Genomic DNA, 23,121 nt, shown 5'->3' on the forward strand with positions numbered 1-23,121 from the left:
GAGCTGGTGAACTTTTCTGAAAGGGGTGAGTATTTTAGCTTTCCAAGTCACAAGGATTCTGTCAGCTCTGCCGTCAGTCGAAGCACCAAAGCACCGAGACCAGGGGACGGAGGGCACGCTCATGTTCCAACTGAAGTTTTTAAGAGTGCTGAAATTTTTTTTTTTTTTTTTTTGAGGAAGATTAGCCCTGAGCTAACTGCTGCCAATCCTCCTCTTTTTGCTGAGGAAGACTGGCCCTGAGCGAACATCCGTGCTCATCTTCCTCTACTTTGTATGTGGGATGCCTATCACAGCATGGCTTGCCAGGCAGTGCCATGTCTGCACCCGGGATCCGAACCGGCAAATCCCAGGCCACCAAAGCGGAACGTGTGCACTTAACCGCTGCGCCAACAGGCTGGCCCAGGGCACTAAAATTTTACGTCACAAAATATTTTGTTTTCAATCATTTAAAACCATTCTGAGCTCCAGGGCCGTACAAAACAGGTGGTGGGGGGGTGGCCACTCCAACTGCTACCTCCCTCGCTCAGCCCTTGTCAGGGTGGGGTGGGCAGACCCTGTGCGTCCACAGGACTCCCCCAGGCTGCAGAGAGACTGTCCACCCTCATCTGTGGTCAGTCTCCAGCATGGACCTGGACTTGAGGATGGGGGCCAGCCCTGTCCACTTTTGCCCCCAGGCCTGCACAAGGCCTTTGCACAGAGAACAGATGTTCACACCTGGAAAACTACCCCTTTCAGTTATGCTGACCTCATTTAGATCTCTGTGGAAACTTTATGCTGGTGGATTTCCTCTCTTCCATGGGTCCCTAACGTCCTGACATCAAAGCCTGGATACTCCCCAAATGCATCACTGCTTCATTTAACAAACATTTCCCAGGTTCTGAGTGTAAGCCACACACACTGGGGATACAGAGATGTGTAAACCCACCTGGGCTCTGACATCTCCCCCATTTATTTGTGAAGCTTCCAGAAAGCTCCAGATAGTTCCAATCCAATGTCACATATCAAAGCTTAATCTAATAATTGAGATAAAAAGCAATTTCAGCGCTCTCAGCCTTAGCGCCATCTTCCTCGAAACCTCCACACCATGAGAGCCAAGTGGAGGAAAAAGCGAATGCACAGGCTGAAGTGCAAAAGAAGGAAGGTGAGACAGAGGTCCAAGGAAACCGCCAGCTTGTGCACCCGTGGAAGCCACAGGAGCAGAAATAAGGAAAGCCAGAGGCCGGGGCGCTGGTACCAATTGTTGGACTGCATGCCTACTGTCAAGAACTTGTCTCAAAGGATCTGGAACATCCATCGCCACCTGATCACCGCGACCACCTTTGAGAGACTCACTTCGCTCTTACCAAATAGTCCCTTCTGGTCCTTTGCCCTGGACCTGTGACGTTCTGGACTACTTCCGTTCTTGATCGTGGCTGAATGTAACACGTGTACAATAAATCATCTCTTCTGCTGTCTTAGCAGAAGAAAAAAAAAGCAATTTCAGGTCAAAATCATGGGTTTAATTTACCATCTCCAAAAGAGAAATCCAGAGTATTTTAAAATCTACCCTGAAACAAGAGTTCTGGAAATTCTTAAAATGAGTTTACTGTTATATATACTGAAGCCGAAATTGGGAAATATAGCTTGAAAGTAGAACAGAGGTGCCGGTCCTGTGGCCAAGTGGTTAAGTTCATGTGCTCTGCTTCAGTGGCCAGGGTTTCACCAGTTTGGATCCTGGGTGTGGACATGGCACTGCTCATCAGGCCATGCTGAGGCGGCGTCCCACATACCACAGGAAGAATTAGAATATACAACTATGTCCTGGGGGGCTTTGGGGAGGAGGAGGAGGAGGAGAAGAAAAAAAAGAAACTAGAACAGAATATCCCAAAACGTGTACTACCTATGGGAAGCTCTCCTCCTCTCCCCAAAAAGCACCACCAGCACACGAGACATCACAGCTTCTCATGCATCCCGGGACCTCAAACCTGCGCAGTATCTGAATTCACGTCTCACTCCGTGGCCCAGGAGCACCAGCGTCTTCAAGTGGACACGCTGAGAAAGGGCCCCGCACCCCATACTCCTGCAGCTGGTCTTCCAGACTGGAACGCAGGACTTTAGGTCATGTCTATTGAATTCTCAGTTGTATTGGGATATTTAAGTGAACAAACCACACTAAGAGATAAGAGGAAAAATAATTCCTCAGAGGCTGGAGGGCATGAAGTTTTACCCAGTGAACACAGCGCGGCCAGCTGGCACGGTGAATTTGGCTCATGCGGCACGAGTGCCCAGAGGTCCCCACAAACAAAGGGGCCGGCTGTGTTCCAATAAGCTTTATTTGGTCACATGGAAACTGGATTTCAGCATAATTTTCAAATGTCACAAAACAGTCTTGTTTTTTCCATTTAAAAATGTAAAAACCATTCTCAGCTCTTAGGCCTGTTAAAAGGTAAACTGAGGCGTAATAAAATCTTGAAGAGTTTATTTCAGCAAACACGAACTGGAACCAGCAGCACCAAACCGAGAGTGGTCAGGAGGGCTGTGCCGACAGGAGCCAGGGAAGAGGTTTCTAGAGAAGACTCGGAAGCAAAGCAAGGAGCCTGACTGGCTGGCTGCAGCTGGGCAGCGCCTTAGTCAGGAAAGCCTCTTTGGCTGTTGGTGACTGGCTGTTCCTAAATTTCATTTTCTTGGATACGAGTGCATTTTAGGAACTGAGTGGCTTAGGTCTCGGTCTGCTTGTGTCAGTAGCAAGCCATCAGAGCCACCCATCTAACGGCCTCCGTGTCTGATTACTTTAACAGGCCGCACAAAAGCAGGTGGCAGACCGCATCGGGCCCACAGGCTGTAGTCGGCCAGGCCCTGACCCAGGACCACGTCAGTGCACAGGCCAGGCGCTAGAGGGATTTAAGGGTGAAGCCTCGGGCACTTTTTGGCTGACGGCAGTTGCTCTTGGGCGAAAGAAGGAAGCATCAAGCCCCAGGTGGGAGCTGGGGGAGTGCACATAACCGTCCACTGCTTTGTCCCGTCGTCACCTGGGAAGTGGCTGAGAGGATTCCATTCTGGGGATGGTGCTTTCAGTGACCAAATTTCCTCCCCAACGCATGTGGGCTGGGAGGTGGCGAGGGAGGAGCTGTCCTTTGGAGAAGCCCTTTCGGCACAACAGCACCACGTGCCAGCAGATGACAGGAGTGTGGCGCGTCCACCCAGTGGTTGGGCGACCACAAAACCTGAAATATTTACAGCCCATTTAGATATGGCCCACCCCCATCCAGACCTGAAGGCAGGGACCTGGTTAGCACAGCAGCCAAGGCAGGGACATAATGTCATGATCTCTGCAGTTTACAAAACCGCCTGGTCCTCTTGCACTGACCCTCTGGGCATGAGTTCTGGGTGGAGGAGGGGACAGCTGGAGAAGCAGAGTTAGAGCTACTGAAGTGGGCACACTGATTTCACAGCGTCCCAGCACCTGGGGAGGGAAGGTGCAGGTGCAGGCTGGGGGATGACCTTCAGCCCCAGAACCAGCACTGCAGCCTGAACATATCACGTGTGCCTGGCTAAGCAGCTGCGGCTGGCGATCAGGCTGACCTGAGCAGGGCTGAGACCCCCGTGCACGTGCTAGAATCATGCAACCTACGTGGACTCAACAGTCCTGAACTCTGCTGTTCCCAACGCCACCAGAAAGCTCTGGAACCTCCCGGTGCAGACAAGGGGCCAGCACTTGTTTCACCTAATACAAATCTATAACCCGCTATCGGGCTGTGCCCTGCATGGTGATCAAGGCTGCAATGTCTCGGGAACTTGTCCACGGGCTCACAGTGACCCAAATCAAGTGTTGTAACAAATCCTGAAGTGACCTGTGTCCCTCTGGGTTAGCTGCCTATATGTGGGACGAATAGGCCTCTCCACTGGGATAGGGGTCACTGTGGCCCAAACACTGCCTTGTGATTACTGGCAATGACACCAAAGATCGGCAGGTCCTGAGTGGGTGGCACTGGGTCGCAGCCAATCTGAAAAAGACTCCTGGTCCTCAGGAATTGTTCAGCTGGTGAGTCCAGGACCCTGGGGCAGGGCTGGGTCAACACTGCATGTTGGCCTTCTCCTGTGGCCTCACCCGAAGGCCTTAATAGATGCTCTCTGAGACAACAGATATGTCCCCAACCTGTCGGTCATATTAACCAGAGTGGCTAAAGCAGTGGCTGGCTCGTGTGAAAACTCAAGTTCAGGCAAGAAGGCCTCAGGCCACGGGGCAGAGCGTGGGGGGGCGGTCTTCCCCACATGTTCTTACCATGTGTGCCAAGAACGCCACATGGCCCTGACCACTCTTCACCTGGGCCCTTTCTCAAGGCTGTGTTGGCACAAAAACCCTGAGGGATGAGGTAATACCCCCACTCTGCCAGCTCCCAACAAGCAAGCAGACTTGCTCCCTGCTCACTACTAAAGTGGTGAGTTCACCAAGCTGCTTCTCAGCTGACACACACGCAGTGTACATGGCAGCCATCGGGGCCCTGTCATCCCATGGGACTTGGGGGTGGGGGACCAACGTGACCAGGCCCACATGCTGACTCCTGCTGAGTCTCCATCTCTGGCTCCAGCTGACCTCTGTGCAAAGGCCCCAGGCTCACCTGTCGGCCCATGGACACTCCCAGCCCTGGCAGGCTGTGTGGCAGGAGTTGTGAGGAAATCTGGTAAGCAGCAATAAACAACACACATCCTGGCCTCCGTGGGGTCTGCTGGCTAAAGAGACGCCCCCACAGCGCAGAGGCCCAGGTCCGCACGCTGTGTTTGGCTGGAGACTCTGGCTCTGGGTCTCATGGGTGTGATGCAAGGGGCCACTCGTATTCGCCTTGTGAGAAGAGTCCTTGTGCAGAGTTTAGGTCTTATGACCACCCTATGACAATGTTCAGATGAGCAGAGGCCCTGGATTTTGGGGACGGCAAGTGAGATCACGGTTACACAGCAGGTCCCTGGGCCCAGGTGCTGTTTGTGGAGGGCCTGTGCACATCCGTCCTTGACAAGAGGCAATCACACTGACCAGTGACTCAGCAGAGGCTGGCACCCGGCCGTTCTGGCCTGCGTGGGCTGCAGCCCTGCATGGCTCTGATGGGGGACGACATGTAAAGAAAAGGAGTCAGTGAAGAAGGGAGACGGGAATTGTAGGCACGCCTCTTCTGGACTCCCGCTAACACAAGCTAACTCATCCTCACCGCTGGAGCCAGGCTGAGACCCTGTGCTCAGGGGAAGACATTTGGGAACTTCCTTCAACCTGCTTGTCTGGCAGAGCTCACCGGGCTGTCCTCATCCACAGGACCTGGGGTCATCCCAGGTGAACTCAGGGCTCTATACATGTGCACCCTGAGGTGAGGCACAGGCTTTATTGAATGGACAGAGTCAAAGATCCCAACAAACATACGCTTTGTATGAATTTGAATATTCTTTAAGAGAGCAATTCTGAATCTTTCCCAACATTCTAAATTCTTGTCATTATAAATGATTCCATATAAAATAAGTAAGTTAAGGCTGTAGGTTTATTCACATTTTTACACATTATAAAGGTCTATCCTACGTGAGTTTTCTGATGCTGAGTCAGCCTTGAGCTCCGATTAAAAGCTTTGCCACATTCATTACATTTATAAGGTTTCTCTCCAGTGTGAATCCTCTGATGTATAATTAGATGCGAGCGCCATCTGAATATTTTCTCACACTCATTACATTTATGCAGTTTCTTTACAGTATTAACTTTTCTACGGCTCACGGGGGCAGAACCTTCCAGGGTATTCCCATATTCATGATACCACTGGGCTCGAGTGTGTATTCTCTGGTGCTCAATAAGATACGAACTCCGGCTGAAGGCTTTCCCGCACTCGCTACATCCATAGGGCTTCACTCCAGCGTGAATTATCTGGTGCTGGAAGAGGGTGGAGTTCTGACTGAAGGCTTTCCCACACTCGCCACACTTGTAGGGCCGCTCCCCAGTGTGCACCCTCTGATGTATGGTGAGCTGTGTGCTCATGCTGAAGGCCTTCCCACATTCGAGGCACTCGTAGGGCTTCTCCCCCTTGTGGATCCTCTGATGGTAAATGAGGCTGGAGCTCTGGCTGAAGGCTTTCCCACAGTCACTGCACTCGTAGGGCTTCTCTCCTGTGTGAATTCTCTGGTGCTGAATTAGGTGTGAGCCCTGGACAAAGCCTTTCCCACACTCATCACACTTAAATGGTTTTTCTCCAGTGTGTGTCCTCTGGTGCCGAATGAGCCGTGAGCTACAACCAAAGGCTTTTGCACACTTGTTGCACTTGTAAGGTTTCTCTCCAGTGTGAGTCAGCTGATGCTGGCTGAGGCGAGAGACCCACCTGAACGCCTTCCCACACTCACCACACTTGAACGGCTTCTCTGCAGCGAGGATTCTCTGAGGGGCGACAAGGCTGGGGCTTTCTGGGGCTCGTGGGGCTGGAGGCTTCTCCCCGGCGTGCATCCGCTGGTGCTGAGCGAGGGTGGAGCTCTGGCTGAAGGCCTTCCCACATTCCCGGCATGGGTAGGGCCTTTCCCCAGTGTGGGTCCGTTGGTGTCGGACCAGCTGAGACTGCTGGCTGAAAGCCTTCCCACACTCCCGGCAGCCATAGGGCCGCTCTCCCGTGTGCACCCGCTGATGGTGGATGAGGCTGGAGCTCTGACCAAAGGCTTTTCCACACTCCTCGCACCTGTACGGCTTCTCTCCAGTATGAATTCTTTGATGCTGAATAAGTTTTGAGCTCAGACGAAAGGCTTTTCCACACTCAATGCACTTGAATGGTTTCTCTCCAGTGTGGATTCTCTGGTGCTGATTAAGCTGTGAGCACAGTCTGAAGACTTTCCCACATTCCTCACATTCATATGGCTTCTCTCTATGGCAGTTACCTTGATGTTTCCCCTGTAAGCAATCAGATAACTTTTTTTGGCACTCCTGACATCTGGTAAGTTTCTTCTGTGAACTAATTCCCTGACGCAGAGCAACATCAGGGGTAGATCTGAAGCTCCTGCCACACACGTCGCATCTTCGGGACGTGCCTTCCATGGCACTGCCCTGACTCTCACTGGGCTGACAACCCAGGCCGCCGCTGCTCCCCAGCTCGCCATGACCCTGGGTGCCCCCCTTGGCAGAGGCCTTTCTCGGGGCCACAGCCCCTGTGTTCAAGCAGTTTTTCTGGAAGAGGAAGCCTGGCTTACGCTCTGACCAGACCTCAGACTCAGAGGCGTCTCCAATGCTAGGACGCAGAGAAACATCCTGTGGGGGGATCCGGACCATCTCTGCATGGGAATCTGCACTTAGAACACCAGTGTCCTCAGAGGCCTGCTCACTGTCAGTCCTAATCGTGGAATCTGGAATAAAGAGGAAGGGAAACGTTCCTTAGCCCGGTGTTCAGAGAAAGGACAGAGACGGGCGGTGTGGTACAGAGCATCCCTGGGAACTGAGCCCTACCCAGGACAGGCTGTGTGAGCCTCAATACACTCCATGCGGAAAGACGCCACAAAAAGTCGACGTCTTTAACAGTTCTCAAAGTTTTGTGTCACTTGTACTTTTTATTTCATGCATTCATTCAACTCCCGTGTACTTGGCAGAGTGCTAAGAGCCACCCTCCTTCACAGGGTTACTCAGCAGAGGGGCTCGTCCTAAGGGAAGTGGTACGAGGAAACACCCGCAAAGAAGCCAAGTGATCCCAAGAGGGTGGGACACTCAGCGCATGGCACGGCTGGGCATAGGGGGCAGAGGCGCCCAAACCCAGAGGTAGAGTGTGAGGAGGAAGAGGGATTTTAACCTGAACAGAGCGACAGGCACATACTGAGGGAGATGAGACAGAAGAGCTGCCGAGGGACAGAAGGGTGGGCCTGAGAGGGCAGGACCCCAGGCCTGAACTCTGCTTTCTCCAGCTGCTGCCAAGCCACTCCCTCCAACCTGTGCCTGACCACGTCCCACGTGGGTCTGCCCCTCAGCTTCCAGGTGGCCACACCCACTGGCCCATACTGACTTCTCCTTCCCTTGGGTTTCTGGAGGGTCCACCTACCCCTGCCTGCCCCCCATGAGGCCTTCCTGATGTCCACTTTCCTTCTGGACTCTCCAAATAAGTGTCGGTCTCTTTCCTACTCTGCAATCCCAGACAGCACCTTTGCTGAGTGAGACACCAACTTGGTGTCCATGATCACGATCAGGGTCATAACCAGCTTCATAACCAGCATCATAACCACCTGCGTAAGCAGCCCATTTCCACCCCACAGTGAAATCCAGGGGCCCAGTCACAGGGCTATTGCCAGCCCCTAACAGTGCTCACTCCAGCTACAGTGATCTGCATCTGCCAGTCAGTCCTGGGATGCGGAAGGGGTCACCGTGCACTGAGCATCTTCTATGCACGAGGTACAGTTCCTGGTCATTCCTCAATTAGTCTTCAGGACAACCCAACGAGGTCAGTAGTGGAATCGCCACCCCACAGATAAGGGGCTTGTGGCTCAGACAGGTTAAGCAACTTGGCCATCATTGCACAGCTAATGAGAGGTTCAGGAATGGACCCGGGTCCTGTTCCCCAAATGTGTGCCCTTTCAACCTCTCCATGCCCTTAAGACGCAGGGCATCTCCCGCCTGGCCTTCGCTGCACAATCATTCCACCTCAGCAAACCTGCCCTTCAACAGGGCTGGAGCAGCCATCCGGCACTGGTCTCCTCTGCCTCCTGCTGGCACACATGGGCCCTGCAGACGGCCACGAAAAAGGCGGTGGAGACGCCTGTCTGGAGAGCCAGCCATGAGCCCGGGACTCTGGTTGCACGAAAGAAATGAAACGCCACCTGGCAAAGCAGCCACAGGAGCCATGGAGGGAATGAGACACCCAGACGCCACCCACCCTGGAGTCAGCCTCCCCGGGTCCCTGTAAGTCAGTCAGCAGGCAGCCTGGGTTACATCATGAAGCTCTTGCCTCCCCACACGCCTCCCCGCTCCAGCCCCAGCCCGCTTCTGGCCTCCTGCGCGGCCCAGCATGTCGCACGCTCCCTCCTTCTGTCCCTCCAGGCCACACCACCCCTCACAAAGCACAGCCCCTCTCTTCCTGTCCCACTGACCAGTACTGGCCTCCTCTGAAACGACCCTCTCCTGACTAGACCAGCCCTCTGCGGCCAGGCCGGTCAGGATGAAACACTAACAGCACTTCTAACAGCTCAAGGCCACGTCCCTAGGGTGACCCAGCCCCCTAAAGCGCCTGCCTGAGAAAACGCAGGGCTGCCAGAAGGACGTCTGCTTGTCCCAGTCACACCTGAGGACAGACCGTCTCCAGACCCTCTGGAAGGTCCTAACCTCTATGCCTGCCAGGCGGGTCAGTGGACCCGGCCCTCCCCTGGCTCTCCTGAGCCGGCTCGCCCCTCATGCCCCGGGCACCTCTGGACATGGACACTGAGTCAGCTCACACAGGACTCTCCCCACCACAGCAGTTAGTACGGACTGAAACCTGTCCTCACCATTTTAACTCATGTCTGGCTGTTTATCTTGATGCCGCCCATGAGGCCTCCTGGGGACCGTGATTGAGGCCCAGGGTTCCCGTCCTCCCCTGGAGCAGGAGGGCTCTTCTGCATGAGCTCTGGGTAACCTCTGAGAACATGCACATACTGAAAGACAGAGCCTCATTCTGGAGGCGATGTTCCCCCAGAGGAGGGACGTGTGTGCCTGCTATGACCAAGCCCGCTTGCTCTGGGTACAGTGGCTGTGACTGAGGGCGGGGGCACAGCTGCAGGCCCTGCCCTCTCCCACCACTCTGCACCAGCTGGGCACAAGTCACACTGCTGGGCATGTAGTTTTTCTGACATGCTCCCCATGTCCCTCTCCGAGGCCGTTCTCCTGCCCGTGCGCTCAGGTCCACGAGCAGCTCTGGCCTCATCGCAGGGATGTTGTCTGCCACCTTGTCACCATAAAGACCGTGCGCTGCACACAAACCCACTGACCTACCTCCCTCTGCTGATTCTGGCGGGCTTCTCTGCCACAGTGCCCCCTTTCAAGTCTCCCCTACCCTGGAAATACTTAACGGGGGCTGGGTTTTAACTGGGCCAGCCTATAGCTTCACCTTCTTCCCAGGAAGGATCAGAAAAGGGCCTGAACAGGAAGGCAGGGCCTCTGATTAGGAGCCAAAGTGCTGGGGAACAGGGGTGGGAGGGGGAGGGGTCAAGGCTCCTGACATTCCTGCCCACACTTCCCTTGTCCTCCGCGCAGCGATGTGTGTGAAACAGCCTCGGAGCCTCAGTGACCTGTTTCAAGGAGAATGCCTCCAGGCCCTTGCAGGCAGGAAGTGCACTCCAGAACTGTCAGAATGCTGGGTCTCCAGGGCACGGGGGCAAGGCAGTGACTGTAGGACACTGGGGCCAGCAGGAGGAGGATTTCCTCTCTTCGGTCATGACACATGCAAACCCAGCTCCCTGACCCAACGGGGGACGTGTCTGCCAGGGAGGTCTGGACAAGGCTGGAGGCAATGGCATCTAACAGGGGCCCCGTGGGAGCCCACACTGTGAGGTGGCCGATGCCCCTGCTATGGGCTGACCGTGCTCCGGCAAGAGGTGTGCATAAGCTCCGGCCCCAGGACCTCAGGAGATGAGCTGACTGCAGACAGGATTCGCTGAGACACAGTTAGTCAAGATGAGGATGCAGTGGGGCAGGGCGGGGCCCTGACCCAACACGTTGGTGTCCTCGTGAGAGGACAGACACAGAGAGAAGGTCGTGTGATGATGGAGGAGTGGAGGGACACAGCCACAAGCCAAGGAACACCAGGGGCCCCCAGAAGCCGGAGTAGGCAGGAGGGGGCCTCCCTACAGGCTCCAGAGGGGAGACAATCCATGAGGCCTTGACCTCAGGCACATGGCCTCCAGGACCAGGAGACAGTAAGTCTCTGCTGCTTAAGCCTCCAGTTCCTGCTGCTGTTACAGCAGCCTAGGCCACTAACACAGCCTGGAGCCTGGCCTGAGAGGCTGGGGTCACCCAGCGCCCCAAGATGTTATGGAGGGAGCTGCTGGCGGGGCGTCAGGGACGGCTAATGTTTATCCGAGAGGCTGCCCAGAGCCAAGCATAGCACCTCGCTCGGATCCATGTTTGTACCTTTGCTCAGTAAGAGTATGAATAAAGTCAGAAACTGAATAAAATGTGGCTGAAAAACAAACTTCGTTTTTGTCATAACGTGAAAGTGTTTTGTGTTTGTGCTTTTCCGTAGTCCAGTCTCTCCCGAGGCAGCCCCACAGCTGGTTCTGTGCTTCCATCAGCAGGCCCACCCTGTGGCCCGTGGTGCTCCCAGGCAGCCCAGCAAGCCCGCAGGGCTGGTCCCCAGGGTCGGCCTCCAGCGTCCCACCCTCAGACCTCGCTGGGCATGGGCTCTCTGAAACCCCCTTCACCTGCGCCTGGAGGCTTCTCTGCCACATGCCTGAATCTCACCTGTCTGGGAGGTCCTTGCTGCCTCGTCCCCCTCTGCTCCCTGCAGGTCGAGGACCCATGGCTCCTGCCCCTGCTCCAGCCGGGAGATCAGCTCAGGCTTGAAGACCAGGAATCCTGCTGTGGGGATGGCAGAGAAGGAGACTGCGTTGGCATGGCTGGGAGCGCATGGCTCAGCCCCTAGTTTCTAGGAGTAAAGGGGCGAGGGCTGGGGTGTAGGCAGAGCCTCTGAAGGGAGCATCAGGGGGTGAGGGTCTGGGCAGTGTCCCTCTGTCTAGATCTGTCCAGCTCCCGAGGCTGGACAGCAGTGGATGCCTGGATGCCCAGCCTGTCCCATCTGCAGCGGCCCCAGGATGCCCAGGGGACCCTGTCACCAAAGAGGCTGCAAAGACTGCCAGCTGGAACCTGAGGATAGAGCAGCCAGGCTCTGCCAGCACTTCCCTCAGCAGAGACGCACCGTCCCCCCATGCAGAGGGCAGGGACGCTCCAAGAACTGGGGTGGTTAGGGAACAAGACAAGGGCAACAAAAATAAGCCAACAAATGAAGCGGATTTCAAACCAGAAGGTGCTGAGTCCAACCCTCACGCGGCCACCCCCAGGCTCATGAACTTGCGCAAAGCCCTAAGGGCCTTGGCAGACTGGGGAGTAGCGCAGACCTGTGGGCATCCACCTGACACCCGCCTTCCTGGGCCACCAGCCCCCATGCTGGGCAGAAGCCACATGCTCCCAGCCCGTCCATGGCCTCTGGTTGGCACTTCCCTCCAGCTTCTGGCTGTGGCGTTGGGAAGGACAGGCAGAGAGACCCGAGGTTGCAGGCCTCAGGTGCGGGCAGGAAGCAAGTGGAACGCTCATGTGGAACGTTGAGAGAAACACCCTCGGGCCAGCCATGAAGGGAGGAAGGTGCAGTCCACAGGCTGCGTGCCCAAGAAAATATGACTGGACATGAAGGTCATCACAACGGCCAGCTCAAAACCAGTAGCTACTGGAAACTAAACAGTGAATTACTGAGAAGCATCTGTATTTACTACAAGTCAAAATTTGTAGGATGCAGCTGAAGCAGTACTCAAAAGATAAAATTTTACCTTTTTAAATACATTTACCAGAAAAAAGAAATGGTAAAACACAAGTGCAGTAAATATTAAATTCAAGAAGTTGGGAAGAAAACAACACAGCAAACCCAAGTAAATAAAAAGGAAGAAAAGAGTAAAGGTGGGGCAGGATTCAACGAAATAGAGAACAGAGACCTAACATTCCCCCCACCCCCCAAAGATCAGCAAAACCAAAAGCTGGTTCTTTGAAAAGACGAATTAAAACAGTCTTGTGGCAAAACTCATCAAAACTTCGTCAATAGCGAAGACACCACCAAGAAATAAAAGAAAGAAGGGAAACAACCAGGTACAGAGCAGAGATCAAAAATGAAAAGGAGGAGCCAGAGGCATGGCTGAGTGGCTGAGTGGTTAAGCTCTCGTGCTCCACTTTGGCAGCCCAGAAGTCACGGGTTCAGATCCTGAGCGCGGACACGACACTGCTCATCACGCCATGCTGAGGCGGCGTCCCACACACCACAATTACAAGGACCCACAACTTAAAAAAAAAAAATCTCTCTCTCTCTCTCTATATATAGACACACATATATATACACACACACACAACTATGTACTGGGGGAGATGTGGGGAGAAAAAGCAGAAAAAAAGTAAAAAATAAATTTAAAAAAAAGGAAGAGTACTATAAGCAAATACATGCTAAAAAAATTCAAAGTCTAAATGAATAGCTTAATTTGTAGAAAAACCAGAAATGACAAAATTAGCACAGGAGGAAATCCACCAGCTGGATGACCATAAAACATTAAAGAAATGTGAATGCTAGTGCAGGACCCAAGGCCCAGGTGGTCTTACAGGTGAGTTCTACCAAGAACCCAGAAAAAAACAAAACTCCGTCTCTGTTCTTAATTAGATGCATCCCCTTTAAAGTCAGGAACAAAGCAAGCATGCCCACAGCAGTCCTGAGCTCCAGCCACTGCTAAAGGTCGGGACACTTGGGGCTGGGAGGGAAAATACCAAACTCTCGCTTGCAGGCCCCTCCTCCTGGAGCACACCAGAACCAGGAGGGATTCAACTAAGTTGCCAAATACAACATCAACCCTCCCAAACCAACAGCATTTCTGCACAGCCCAATAATCAGCTAAAAATACAGCCACATGGAAAAGGCACATTCACAGATCAACCCAAACCCAGACCACTCTGGAGAAAATTTCAGAGCTCTAAAAAAGGACACAGAAGGTAAGTGGAATAAATGGAGACACATTCCACCGTCTTGTATGGGAACAGTTTGCATCAGAAAGATGTCAGTCCTGTTCACAGTATCCACAAATTCAAAGCATTCCCAGTAAAAATTCCAGTGCAATTTTTAAGGAACTCAACTTATTCTAAATTTATATGAAAGAATTACCCTATTCCCCGTGAGTAGGTAAGTTAAATTTTAAAAAGAATAAAAAGAAAACAACCAAACATACAGCAGCGAGCGGGCTCGTAAGAGATGGAGGAAGAGGCCAAGGTCAAACACACAGTCACACACACAAGAAAGGCGGCTCCACAAACCCACGGGAAGGGACGGGCTGCTGGGGAAACGGACAAAACTCAAACAAAATCCTTGCTTAAATCCACACACAAATGTGGAGCTCAGACCTAAAGAGGAAATATAAACTATAAAATCCACAGGAGAAAAGGCAGGCCATCGTGAAGACACCAGAGCAGGAAAGAACTTTTAAACGAAACTTCAAAGGCACAATTCATAAGGCAAAAACTGCTGGATTTAATTACATGAAAACCTGACCTCACAAAGTTAACATGAGAGAATGGGAAAAGATACTGACAACGCACAAAACCTACGGGGAATCTGCCGTGTGGTAAGACAGACTTAAAGAGACTCTCACTTCTCTAAACTTGGGTCACACCCTCAGTCGAGGGTGGCGGTGACCGCCATCGTGCTGTGCGCACACAAACTGGGCCACAGCTACCCGGCCCGACCCTTCAGCTGAGTCACCCGCACTGTTGCGCAGCACACGCTGAGTTTCACTGCTCTCCACCCGTCTCCAAAAATACTACCCTGTGACTTGACACTGACGCAGAAGTTACTGCAGGAGCAGAAGGCCGTGGACCAAGAGCAGCGGGGCGTCCCTTTGAGATGGAGAAGCAAAGGGTTTGCTGCCAGAGCACTGACTGCAGCTCCGTCACCTGTGCGCCCGCGACTGCACACCAGGCCTGAGGAAAGAGGACGGGCACAGCGATGGGGCCGTCTGGGTTTGTCACCAAGACACACACGGAAGGAATGGCTGCCACGGGCTGGCCAAGAAAGTGTGAGCATCAGCCTCGCTGAAGAAAGCTCCAGCAACACTTAAGAAAGGCTGCGTCGGGGCCAGCCCCGTGGCCAAGTGGTTAAGTCCACACGCTCCGCTTCAACTGCCCAGGGTTTCGCTGGTTTGGATCCTGGGCGCGGACATGGCACCACTCATCAAGCCATGCTGAGGCGGCATCCCACGTGCCACAACTAGAAAGGACCCACAACTAAAATACACAACCATGCACTAGGGGGCTTTGGGGAGAAGGAAAAATTTTAAAAAATAAAATCTTTGGGGGAAAAAAAAAAACAAAGGCAGGCTGCATCACCCATGCTTTCGATGGCCCACAGCAGGCCCACAGGTCAGAATGTGGACATGGAAACCAAGCTAGAGTGATTTCACCAGAGGACATGAGGGGACGTGAGGAACACCCAAGCCCACTGACTCCATGTGGCTTTCTCTATTTCAGTGAGACATGCTAAACCACGTTTAAATGAGTCTAAGAGCGCTCACTCTTAAAAAAATAAAACAAAAAACTTAAGTGATAAGAAAAAATCGTGTTGCAGTTTAATCACCAGCATTCTACCTCTTAATGGCATGTAAAACACTGATGCATCACAATGCACTGCATTTTAGACCAGATGAAACCTAATACAAGAAAGAATAAACACCTTCAATCAACAAGGCCCAGCAACCCCAGGAGGTAACAGCCAAGGCTCTGAGCAGAGCCTTTACTGAAGAAACTCTACATCCACTGAAAAGATGCTGAGGCAGCAGTAATCAGAGAAACGCAAGCTCAAACCATGAAAGGCTCTCACCATGTGCTTGTTTGCCTGGCAACACACCAGAAAGCTGGGCCCTGCCAGGCTGGCTGGGACAGAGGGGTATAGGCCTGGTCAAGCACACTGAGAGACACCTGCTGACCACCTCGCCCCTGCCCACCCCACTCGCTGGTCCAGGGTGCTCACGTGCTGTGGGGCTGGAGACCGATGAGGCCAAACGCCCTTCCACAAAAGTGCAATACAAGGAACAGGGCACATCTTGCAAGAACACAAGCAAAAAACAGACGGACAAGAAGCTCCTCAAATGGCTGCCTCTGGTGGTGGGCAGATGAGACGGAGACTGCTGGCAGGGCAGGAGGGGTGAGGGGCGCTGAGGGCATCCACGAGGCAGTCCCTGGGGCATCGCTGCAGCCCTGGCTTTGTTATGCAACCATTTCTGAGAATCCCACAAACCACTGATTTCACTCTTATTGTCCAAGCTATTTCTGATTTGGATTCTATGTCTTAAAACAAGTTAATCTATTAGGTCAGGCACAGGAGAATTTATTAGCTCCCAGAAGTCCATCTACCCAGTGAGGACTGAGTCATGTGACATGTGCAAGGCTTAGAGCCTGCCCACCCCTCTGTGACCCCGACCCTCAAAGACTCAGAGGCCCAAGGCCACCCCTTAGCCTGGAAGGGCCTGACCACAGAGCCTCCATATTCCCAGCGTGACAGAGGCCTGGCCGGGTGGGTGCTGACCAATGATGCAGTGACCAGTGATGCAGGGGGTTCCTGAGGGGCAGTCTCACCTAGCCCGGCCACGCTGCTGTGGTTCTCCAGCATCACCTCCTTGTAGAGGGCCCTCTGGCCGGGATCCAGACACTGCCACTCCTCCCTCGAGAAGTGCACGGCCACGTCACCAAATGTCACGGCCTCCTGAAAGGACACACACCAGCAGCCCAGGGACCCCTGGGTGCCAGCCCCATTCTGGCGCCGCCTCGTGGCATCTCAGGCACGCGCACCACAGGGCTGGAGAAGACAGCCACCAGGCCCCTCTGGCTCTAAAATCAAGGGGAGGGGTAATATGCAGGAGGGGAGACCCAGACCATGGTGATCCACAGCCCGCCCCTGTGAGCCTCGGGGGCCCGTCTGGGCAGGAGTGTGTTCACGACCTTGGGGGCAGCATGCCTGGGCCTGGCAAGGGCCAGAGACAGGGAACAGGCAGGGCCCAGGGTGGGTCCCCGGAGGAGGAGGCAGGGGCCCTTCCAGGACCAGCGAGGGGATGGAGGCAGACTCCTACCATGAGGCTCGGTGGGCGGGCATCCACTTGTCCTGGCCGAGATACCTGTCAGCAGTAATGGAAGGGTCAGAGGTCACGGTGGGTGCTGGAGGCCCACATCTCTGACTCCCAGGCTAATCGAGGAGTACTGTGTTTTCCGATCCTTTACCTCCAACCCGAGATGTTCTCTGGCAGAGACATGAGGTGGGACCCAAGTGGCTACGGCACTTGAGTATCTGCCCCTCGAAGTTTTGTTCATCTTTCAGAGCGTGTGGTGTGTCACTCCACAAACAGGAAAGGGGTGGCTGCCACGTGTGGCAGGTGCTTGACTGAGCAATGGGGATGCAGCAGTGAACCACGCACAAGGCTCTGCCTTCATGAAGCAGTCTAGTGGAAGAAAGAGTTAAATAATCACACAAATAAATGCAAAATTGCAGCCGTGATAGCGCTGGAATACAAGGAACTCTGAAAGCATTTAAACCAGGAAACTCTGACTTAGTCTGATGGAGCATTCCTCCAGGAGCTAACGAAGCCAGGTGATGGAGGTGGGGATGGCACTCTAGGCAAAAGGAACAGCATGTGCAAAAGGCCTGAGGCAGAAAGGAATGGGACTGAACAAACCAGTGGGGCTGGATCACAGGCAGCAAGGTGAAGATGGTGTGACTGGAGATTGGAGTAGACAGGAGCCAGAATGATGGATTGTAGGGAAAAGAGGAGTAGATACAGAAACACTTGTCTCACCTACATAACTTTGGCCCCCACCCCAGACATCCCCCAAGAGGTCAGAATAAGTGGGCTTCCTAGGGGAGCTTTTGGCTCAGAAAGTGGCTTGTGGGCGGAAGCCGTGGGCACAGCGAGTCCGACCCAGGCAGCGGCGACCAGTGTCAGGTGGGCCCCCCACCTGGGCCTGGCCAGGAGTGCAGCTTCCAGCGCCGGACCCTGGGTCCCTGGAAGAGAAGAGCAGCCCCTGAGCAGCAGCCGGAACTCAGAGAAGGCAAACAGCCTACCCCGCCCAAGGCCCAGCCCTTTTCGCCACCGTCACTAGGTCTAGATGTGCCAGGGGCAGTAACTGAGGGACGAAAAGGCCCTGGAAGGGGGCGGTTAGCAGGAAGGAGCGTCTGCAGCCCGTGGAGCCGCCCAGACCCGGTGCGAGGCCGCGGGGGGCGCGCGGGCAGCGTGGCGGCCGGGCCCGCGGGATTCAGCCAAACGCCTCCCGCCTCCGCGGGCCACGCGGCGCGGCTCGACCACCTCCCCCGCCAGGCGCCCGCGGTCCCCCCAAGCCGCCGCGCCTTCCGCGCTTCCCACGGAGAGGCCGGGAGCGCGGGGCCCGCAGTGGCGGAGGCGGGAGGACGCGGGGGCCGGCCGCAGCCACTTTGCCCGCGGGCGAGGAGCACGTGGGCCGCCTGGCCCGAGGCTGCGCCCGCTGAGACGACTCACCCTCCCAGAGGATCGCCCAGGCTCGGAACGCGCCGCGACGCCGGAAAAGGGCGTCGGAGCCCGCGCCCGCTCCGTCCCGTAGACTTCCGGCCGTTCTGGGCCGCTCGGAGGCTCTGCCGTCTCTGTGGTTTCCAGCCCAACCTCCAGGGCGCGGGTGAAGGGGCGGGGCCAGAGTGCGAGGGACCTGACAGAACCTGGGGAGTGCGGGGCCGGAGTCAAGGGAGGGGCACTGCCGGAGCCCAAGGAAGAGGCGGGGCCGGAGTCTCGAAGGGTGTGGCTGGAGTCCAGAGAAGGGGCGGGGCCAGAGCCCTGGGGGGCGTGGCTGGAGTCTGGGAGGGTGTGGCTGGAGTCCAGAGAAGGGGCGGGGCCAGAGTCCTGGGAGGGGCGTGGCTGGAGTCCAGGGAAGGGCGGGGCCAGAGTCCTGGGAGGGGCGTGGCTGGAGTCCAGGACAGGGCGGGGCCAGAGTCCTGGGAGGGGCGTGGCTGGAGTCCAGGACAGGGCGGGGCCAGAGTCCCGGGTTGACCGTGCTCAGGCGTCCGGCGGCCCCGGAGGTCAAGGCCCGGCAAGTCAGTGAGCAGAGCAGACCTCTGAGGAAGCAGGCCGAAAGGCAGAGGGTCGCCCGGGCCGGGCCCAGCGCACCTCGGGTCACCAGTCCAAGGGCGCTGTCCCCGCAGTGGGTCTGTGCCCGGACGTCTGCAGCAGAACGCACCCGACCCAGGCAATGCCCGGCGCCGAGGGGTCCGGAAGTCGGCCAGCTGTAGCCGCCGGGCCGCGGGGCCGAGGGGAAGGAGCGGGCGGTCCGGGCCGACCACCGCAGGGCCGGGGCGCCGAAGGTGAGAGCTGAGGACGGTGTGGACCACCCAGAAGCAGAGAGGCTCAGGCGAGCGTCGTAAACGCGGACGCGGGCTGGGGTCGCTGGCTGCGGCGCGGGTTTCGGGGCAGCAGGACGGCCCAGGACCTCCCGAGACCGATGGGGTGGGCCCCTAGGCGGAGGGCGGCGCTCCCCGAGGTCAGGCCGAGGCTTCTCCTCCTGGCGCCCCCCCTCCCCAGCTTCACGCGGACCCGGGGCCATCTGTTCCGGGTGTTCCCCCAGCTCCACGCTCTGCCCTGCCCGAGAGGGCGGGCTCACCCCCCTTCCTTAGATCTCGGCAGGAGCCTCCCCTCGGCGGCCCAGCTCCTGCAGCCTCGGGGAGGTCGCTCCTGCGTCTTCGGGAGCCTCCACTTCCCGGCGGCTCCGTCCTTCTCTGCAGCAGCCGAGCCGCGTTCACACGGACAGCCCGGGGGCGGGCCGGGCCGGCAGAGCCCGCGCAGATCTCTTCGCGGGGGAGGACCCGACTGATGGACGGATCCCGGGTTTCAAATCCCGGGGTTCGGACGCAGCCAGAGTAAAATCTGGCGCAAAGCAAAGGAAGGAAGTGAGCGGAGTCAGCTCCCAGACCCCCTCCCGGGGTCCTAGAGAAGGTTAGGGTTCGGGCCTCCACACCCCAGTCCCACAATCCTCACCGAGCCTCCGGCCCACAGAGCAAACACCGTTCAGAGCCAGGGGCCTGAACGGTCCCTCACATGGTCACAGTGCCTCTTCTCTGGGCCATCCCAGCTTCCTTCCCAGCTATTTCCAGCCTAGGATTCGGATGCCAAGCTGTAAACGTTCCCAGGAAAAAAGCCCAGTTTAAAAATTACCTTCAAGGAGATGCGTTTCCAAGGGCACTTTCTGTTTCTAATGGATGGCCCAGAGCCATAATACTTTAACAAACTGGAGCAGACAGAGACCCTCCACAGGCCATCACCATCCTTGGGCACTCAGGAGTCTCACAGTGTGTTAAAATGTACCTGAGGTTTATTCTTCATGGAAATAGAACAAAGAATCCTAAAATTCATATGGGGCAACCAAAGACCCGGAATTGCTAAGGCAATGCTGAGAAAAAAGAACAAAGCTGGACGCGTCACAATCCCTGACTTCAAAATATACTACAAAGCCACAGTGATCAAAACAGCATGGTACTGGTACAAAAACAGGCACACAGATCGATGGAATAGAACTGAAAGCCCAGAAATAAAACCACACATCTATGGACAGCTACTCTTTGACAAAGGTGCCAAGAACATACAATGGAGAAAAGATAGACTCTTCAAGAAATGGTGTTGGGAAAACTGGACAACCGCACGCAAAAGAATGAAAGTAGACCATGATCTCACGCCATATGCAAAAATAAACTCAAAATGGATCAAAGACTTGAAGATAAGTCCTGAAAACATAAAACTCCTGGAAGATAATATAGGTAGTACACTCTTTGACATCAAACTTAAAAGGATCTTTTCGAATACCATGTCTTCTCAGACAAGGGAAACAAAAGAAAAAATAAACAAGTCAGGGGCGGCTCTGTGGCCAAGTGGTTGAGTTCGCAGGCTCCTCTTTGGCTGCCCAGGGTTTCGCCAGTTTGGACCCTGGGCATGGACATGGCACCTCTCATCAGGCCATGCTGAGGCAGTGTCCCATATGCCACAACTAGAAGGACTCACAACTAAAATATACAACTATGTACTGGGGGGATTTGTGGAGAAAAAGCAGAAAAAAGAAAAAGAAGATTGGCAACAGTTGTTAGCTCAGGGCTAATCTTCCTCAAAAAAATTAATTAATTTAATTAACTAATTAATTAAACAAGTGGGAGTTCATCAAACTAAAGAGCTTCTTCAAGGCAAAAGAAACTAGGATCGGGGCTGGCCCCGTGGCCGAGTGGTTAAGTTCACATGCTCTGCTGCAGGTGGCCCAGTGTTTTGTTGGTTCGAGTCCTGGGCGCGGACATGGCACCACTTATCAAACCACGCTGAGGCAGCATCCCACATGCCACAACTAGAAGGACCCACAACGAAGAATATACAACTACGTACTGGGGGGCTTTGGGGAGAAAAAGGAAAAAAAAAAAAAAGAAAAAGAAACTAGGATCAAAACAAAGAGACAACCCAATTGGGAGAAAATATTTGCAAGTCATATGTCTGAAAGGGGTGACTCTCCGTAATATATAAGGAACTCACACAACTGAACAATAAAAAAGCAAACAACCTGATCAAAAAATGGGCAGAGGATATGAACAGACATTTTTCCAAAGAAGATATACAGATGTCCAATAAACACATGAAGTGATTGTCGTGAAGGAACATATTTATAGTCTCAGGCCCCTAGAAGGAGGAGGCAGGGCACACCACCCGGCCCACCAGTGAAGCACCAGTCCAGGGCACAGCACGTAGGGCTGCGCAGGAAGCACGGGTCAGTCGGGAGGCAGAGGAAGGGGAGGGAAGGGGGTGGCCCAGAGCCTTTACTGGGGTTTCTGCAGCAAGGAATGGGCGGAGCAGCGCCGGTACACTAGGTAAGCTTAGGAGTGCATAGTTTGAATAATTTCAGCAGGCTCCAGGCTATAGGGTGTCTCTGGTTGTCTGATCCCTGGCCCTGCGGTGATTTGGGGCAGGGGAATATTGGACTGGTGTGTGAGAGTTTGACAAGGAGATGGTTGGGGGTGTGGGCTCTGAACTGGCTGGTTTGTATGGAAGCCTTGCTCTAAGGATCATTTGCCATCTCTAGGAATGCCTTTTGGATCTAGCCCTGCTCCTCCCAAAAGCTGGCGGGAGGAACCAGGAGACCCCAGGATCCTGGACAGAAGCAGATGTTCCCTGAATCCCCAGGGAAATGTTACCTGTGGAGGCCAGGGGCTGGGCATCCTGAGAGCGAAAGGAGGAGCTGGAAGTAGATGTCGAGGGGGCCTGAGGAGGTGGGTGACAGGGCCCGTGCCCAGCACAGGAAGGCATCAGCACCCCTGCTGGGCTCACTGTGGCTCCCAGCACTTCCTGAGGCCCTGTCTCCTGCTTCTAACTCCTGTCCTGTGCTGGACTTCTCCTCAGACCTGAGTCCCTGGAAGGCAGAGCCTGTGGCATTTCGGTCCTGCATCTCTCTCCTGTGCTCAACAAAGAACACATGTGCACCATAGAAGATTCTTTGAAAGACCGACTAACCTCTGGGTCAGCAAACTTATTTTTCCTTAAAGGAAAATAAAATAGGATTTCCAGAAATGAAACAGATTTCCTTCACTCATAATGAAGGCTCAAGCTTAATCAGGATGGAACCCGAATATGGAAAAATGAGGCTGAAATGGGATTCAGAGATGCATGTTTACGAAATTCACTTTACCAGATGCCATAATACTTTTGGGTTCTTTTCCAAGAGGAAAGCTGCTGCCTGTTAGTGTCCATTTGAATGCTGCAAGTTAAAAAAGCCAGGGCTCACATTCACTAGGATGGCTACTATTGGTGCTGGCCCTGTGGCCTAGTGGTTAGATTTGGAGTGCTTCACTTCAGCAGCCTGGGTTTGTGGGTTTGGATCCCATGGCATCACTCGTGAGCCATGAAGTGGCAGTGACCCACATACAAAATAGGGGAAGATTGGCACAGATGTAGCTCATGGCGAATCTTCCTCAGCCAAAAAAAAGATAGCTACTATCAAAAAAACAGAAAACAAGTGTTGGCGAGGATGTCAAGAAATCGGAACCCTTGTGCCAATGGGAATGTAAAATGGAGATTCCTCAAAAAATTAAACAAAGGATTAGCATATGACCCAGCAATCCCACTTCTGGGGATATGCCCAGAAGAACTGAAAGCGGGACCTCAAAGTGCAATTTATACACCCACATTCATAGTGGCATTATTCACAATAGCTACAAGGTGGAAGCAACCCAAGTGTCATCTATGGGTGAATGAATAAACTAATTGTGGTTTTCACATATAATGGAATATTACTCAACCTTAAAAAAGACAGAGATTCTGTCACATGCTGCAACATGGATGAACCTTGAGGGCATTATTGTAAGTGAAATAAGCCAGTCATAAGAGAACAAATACTGTATGATTCCGCTTCTGTAG

General features: G+C 54.2%; 1 protein-coding gene across 16 annotated transcripts; it reads right to left on the reverse strand.

Annotated features, from left to right (window-relative positions):
* Window positions 1-5,483: 5,483 nt before the first annotated feature.
* On the reverse strand, window positions 5,484-19,504 carry ZNF7 (zinc finger protein 7). Of its 16 annotated transcripts, none has more exons than XM_070222642.1 (7): window positions 18,214-19,504; window positions 17,518-17,723; window positions 16,946-17,163; window positions 16,798-16,842; window positions 16,307-16,433; window positions 11,399-11,515; window positions 5,484-7,329 (listed from the first exon to the last, which is right to left on the reverse strand). In XM_070222642.1, exons 3-7 carry the CDS (start codon window positions 17,033-17,035, stop codon window positions 5,531-5,533), a joined length of 2,178 nt encoding a protein of 725 aa, XP_070078743.1. In that variant the 5' UTR covers window positions 17,036-17,163; window positions 17,518-17,723; window positions 18,214-19,504; the 3' UTR covers window positions 5,484-5,530. The 16 variants fall into 16 exon arrangements, with proteins under 16 accessions (XP_070078743.1, XP_070078744.1, XP_070078748.1 ...); XM_070222643.1 differs by having other exon boundaries at window positions 17,678-17,723; window positions 18,214-18,444; XM_070222647.1 differs by having other exon boundaries at window positions 11,399-11,512; window positions 17,678-17,723; window positions 18,214-18,416.
* Between the last annotated feature and the right edge of the window lie 3,617 nt (window positions 19,505-23,121).

The sequence above is a fragment of the Equus caballus genome, chromosome 9 (genome assembly GCF_041296265.1).
Source record: "Equus caballus isolate H_3958 breed thoroughbred chromosome 9, TB-T2T, whole genome shotgun sequence".
Taxonomy (NCBI): domain Eukaryota; kingdom Metazoa; phylum Chordata; class Mammalia; order Perissodactyla; family Equidae; genus Equus; species Equus caballus.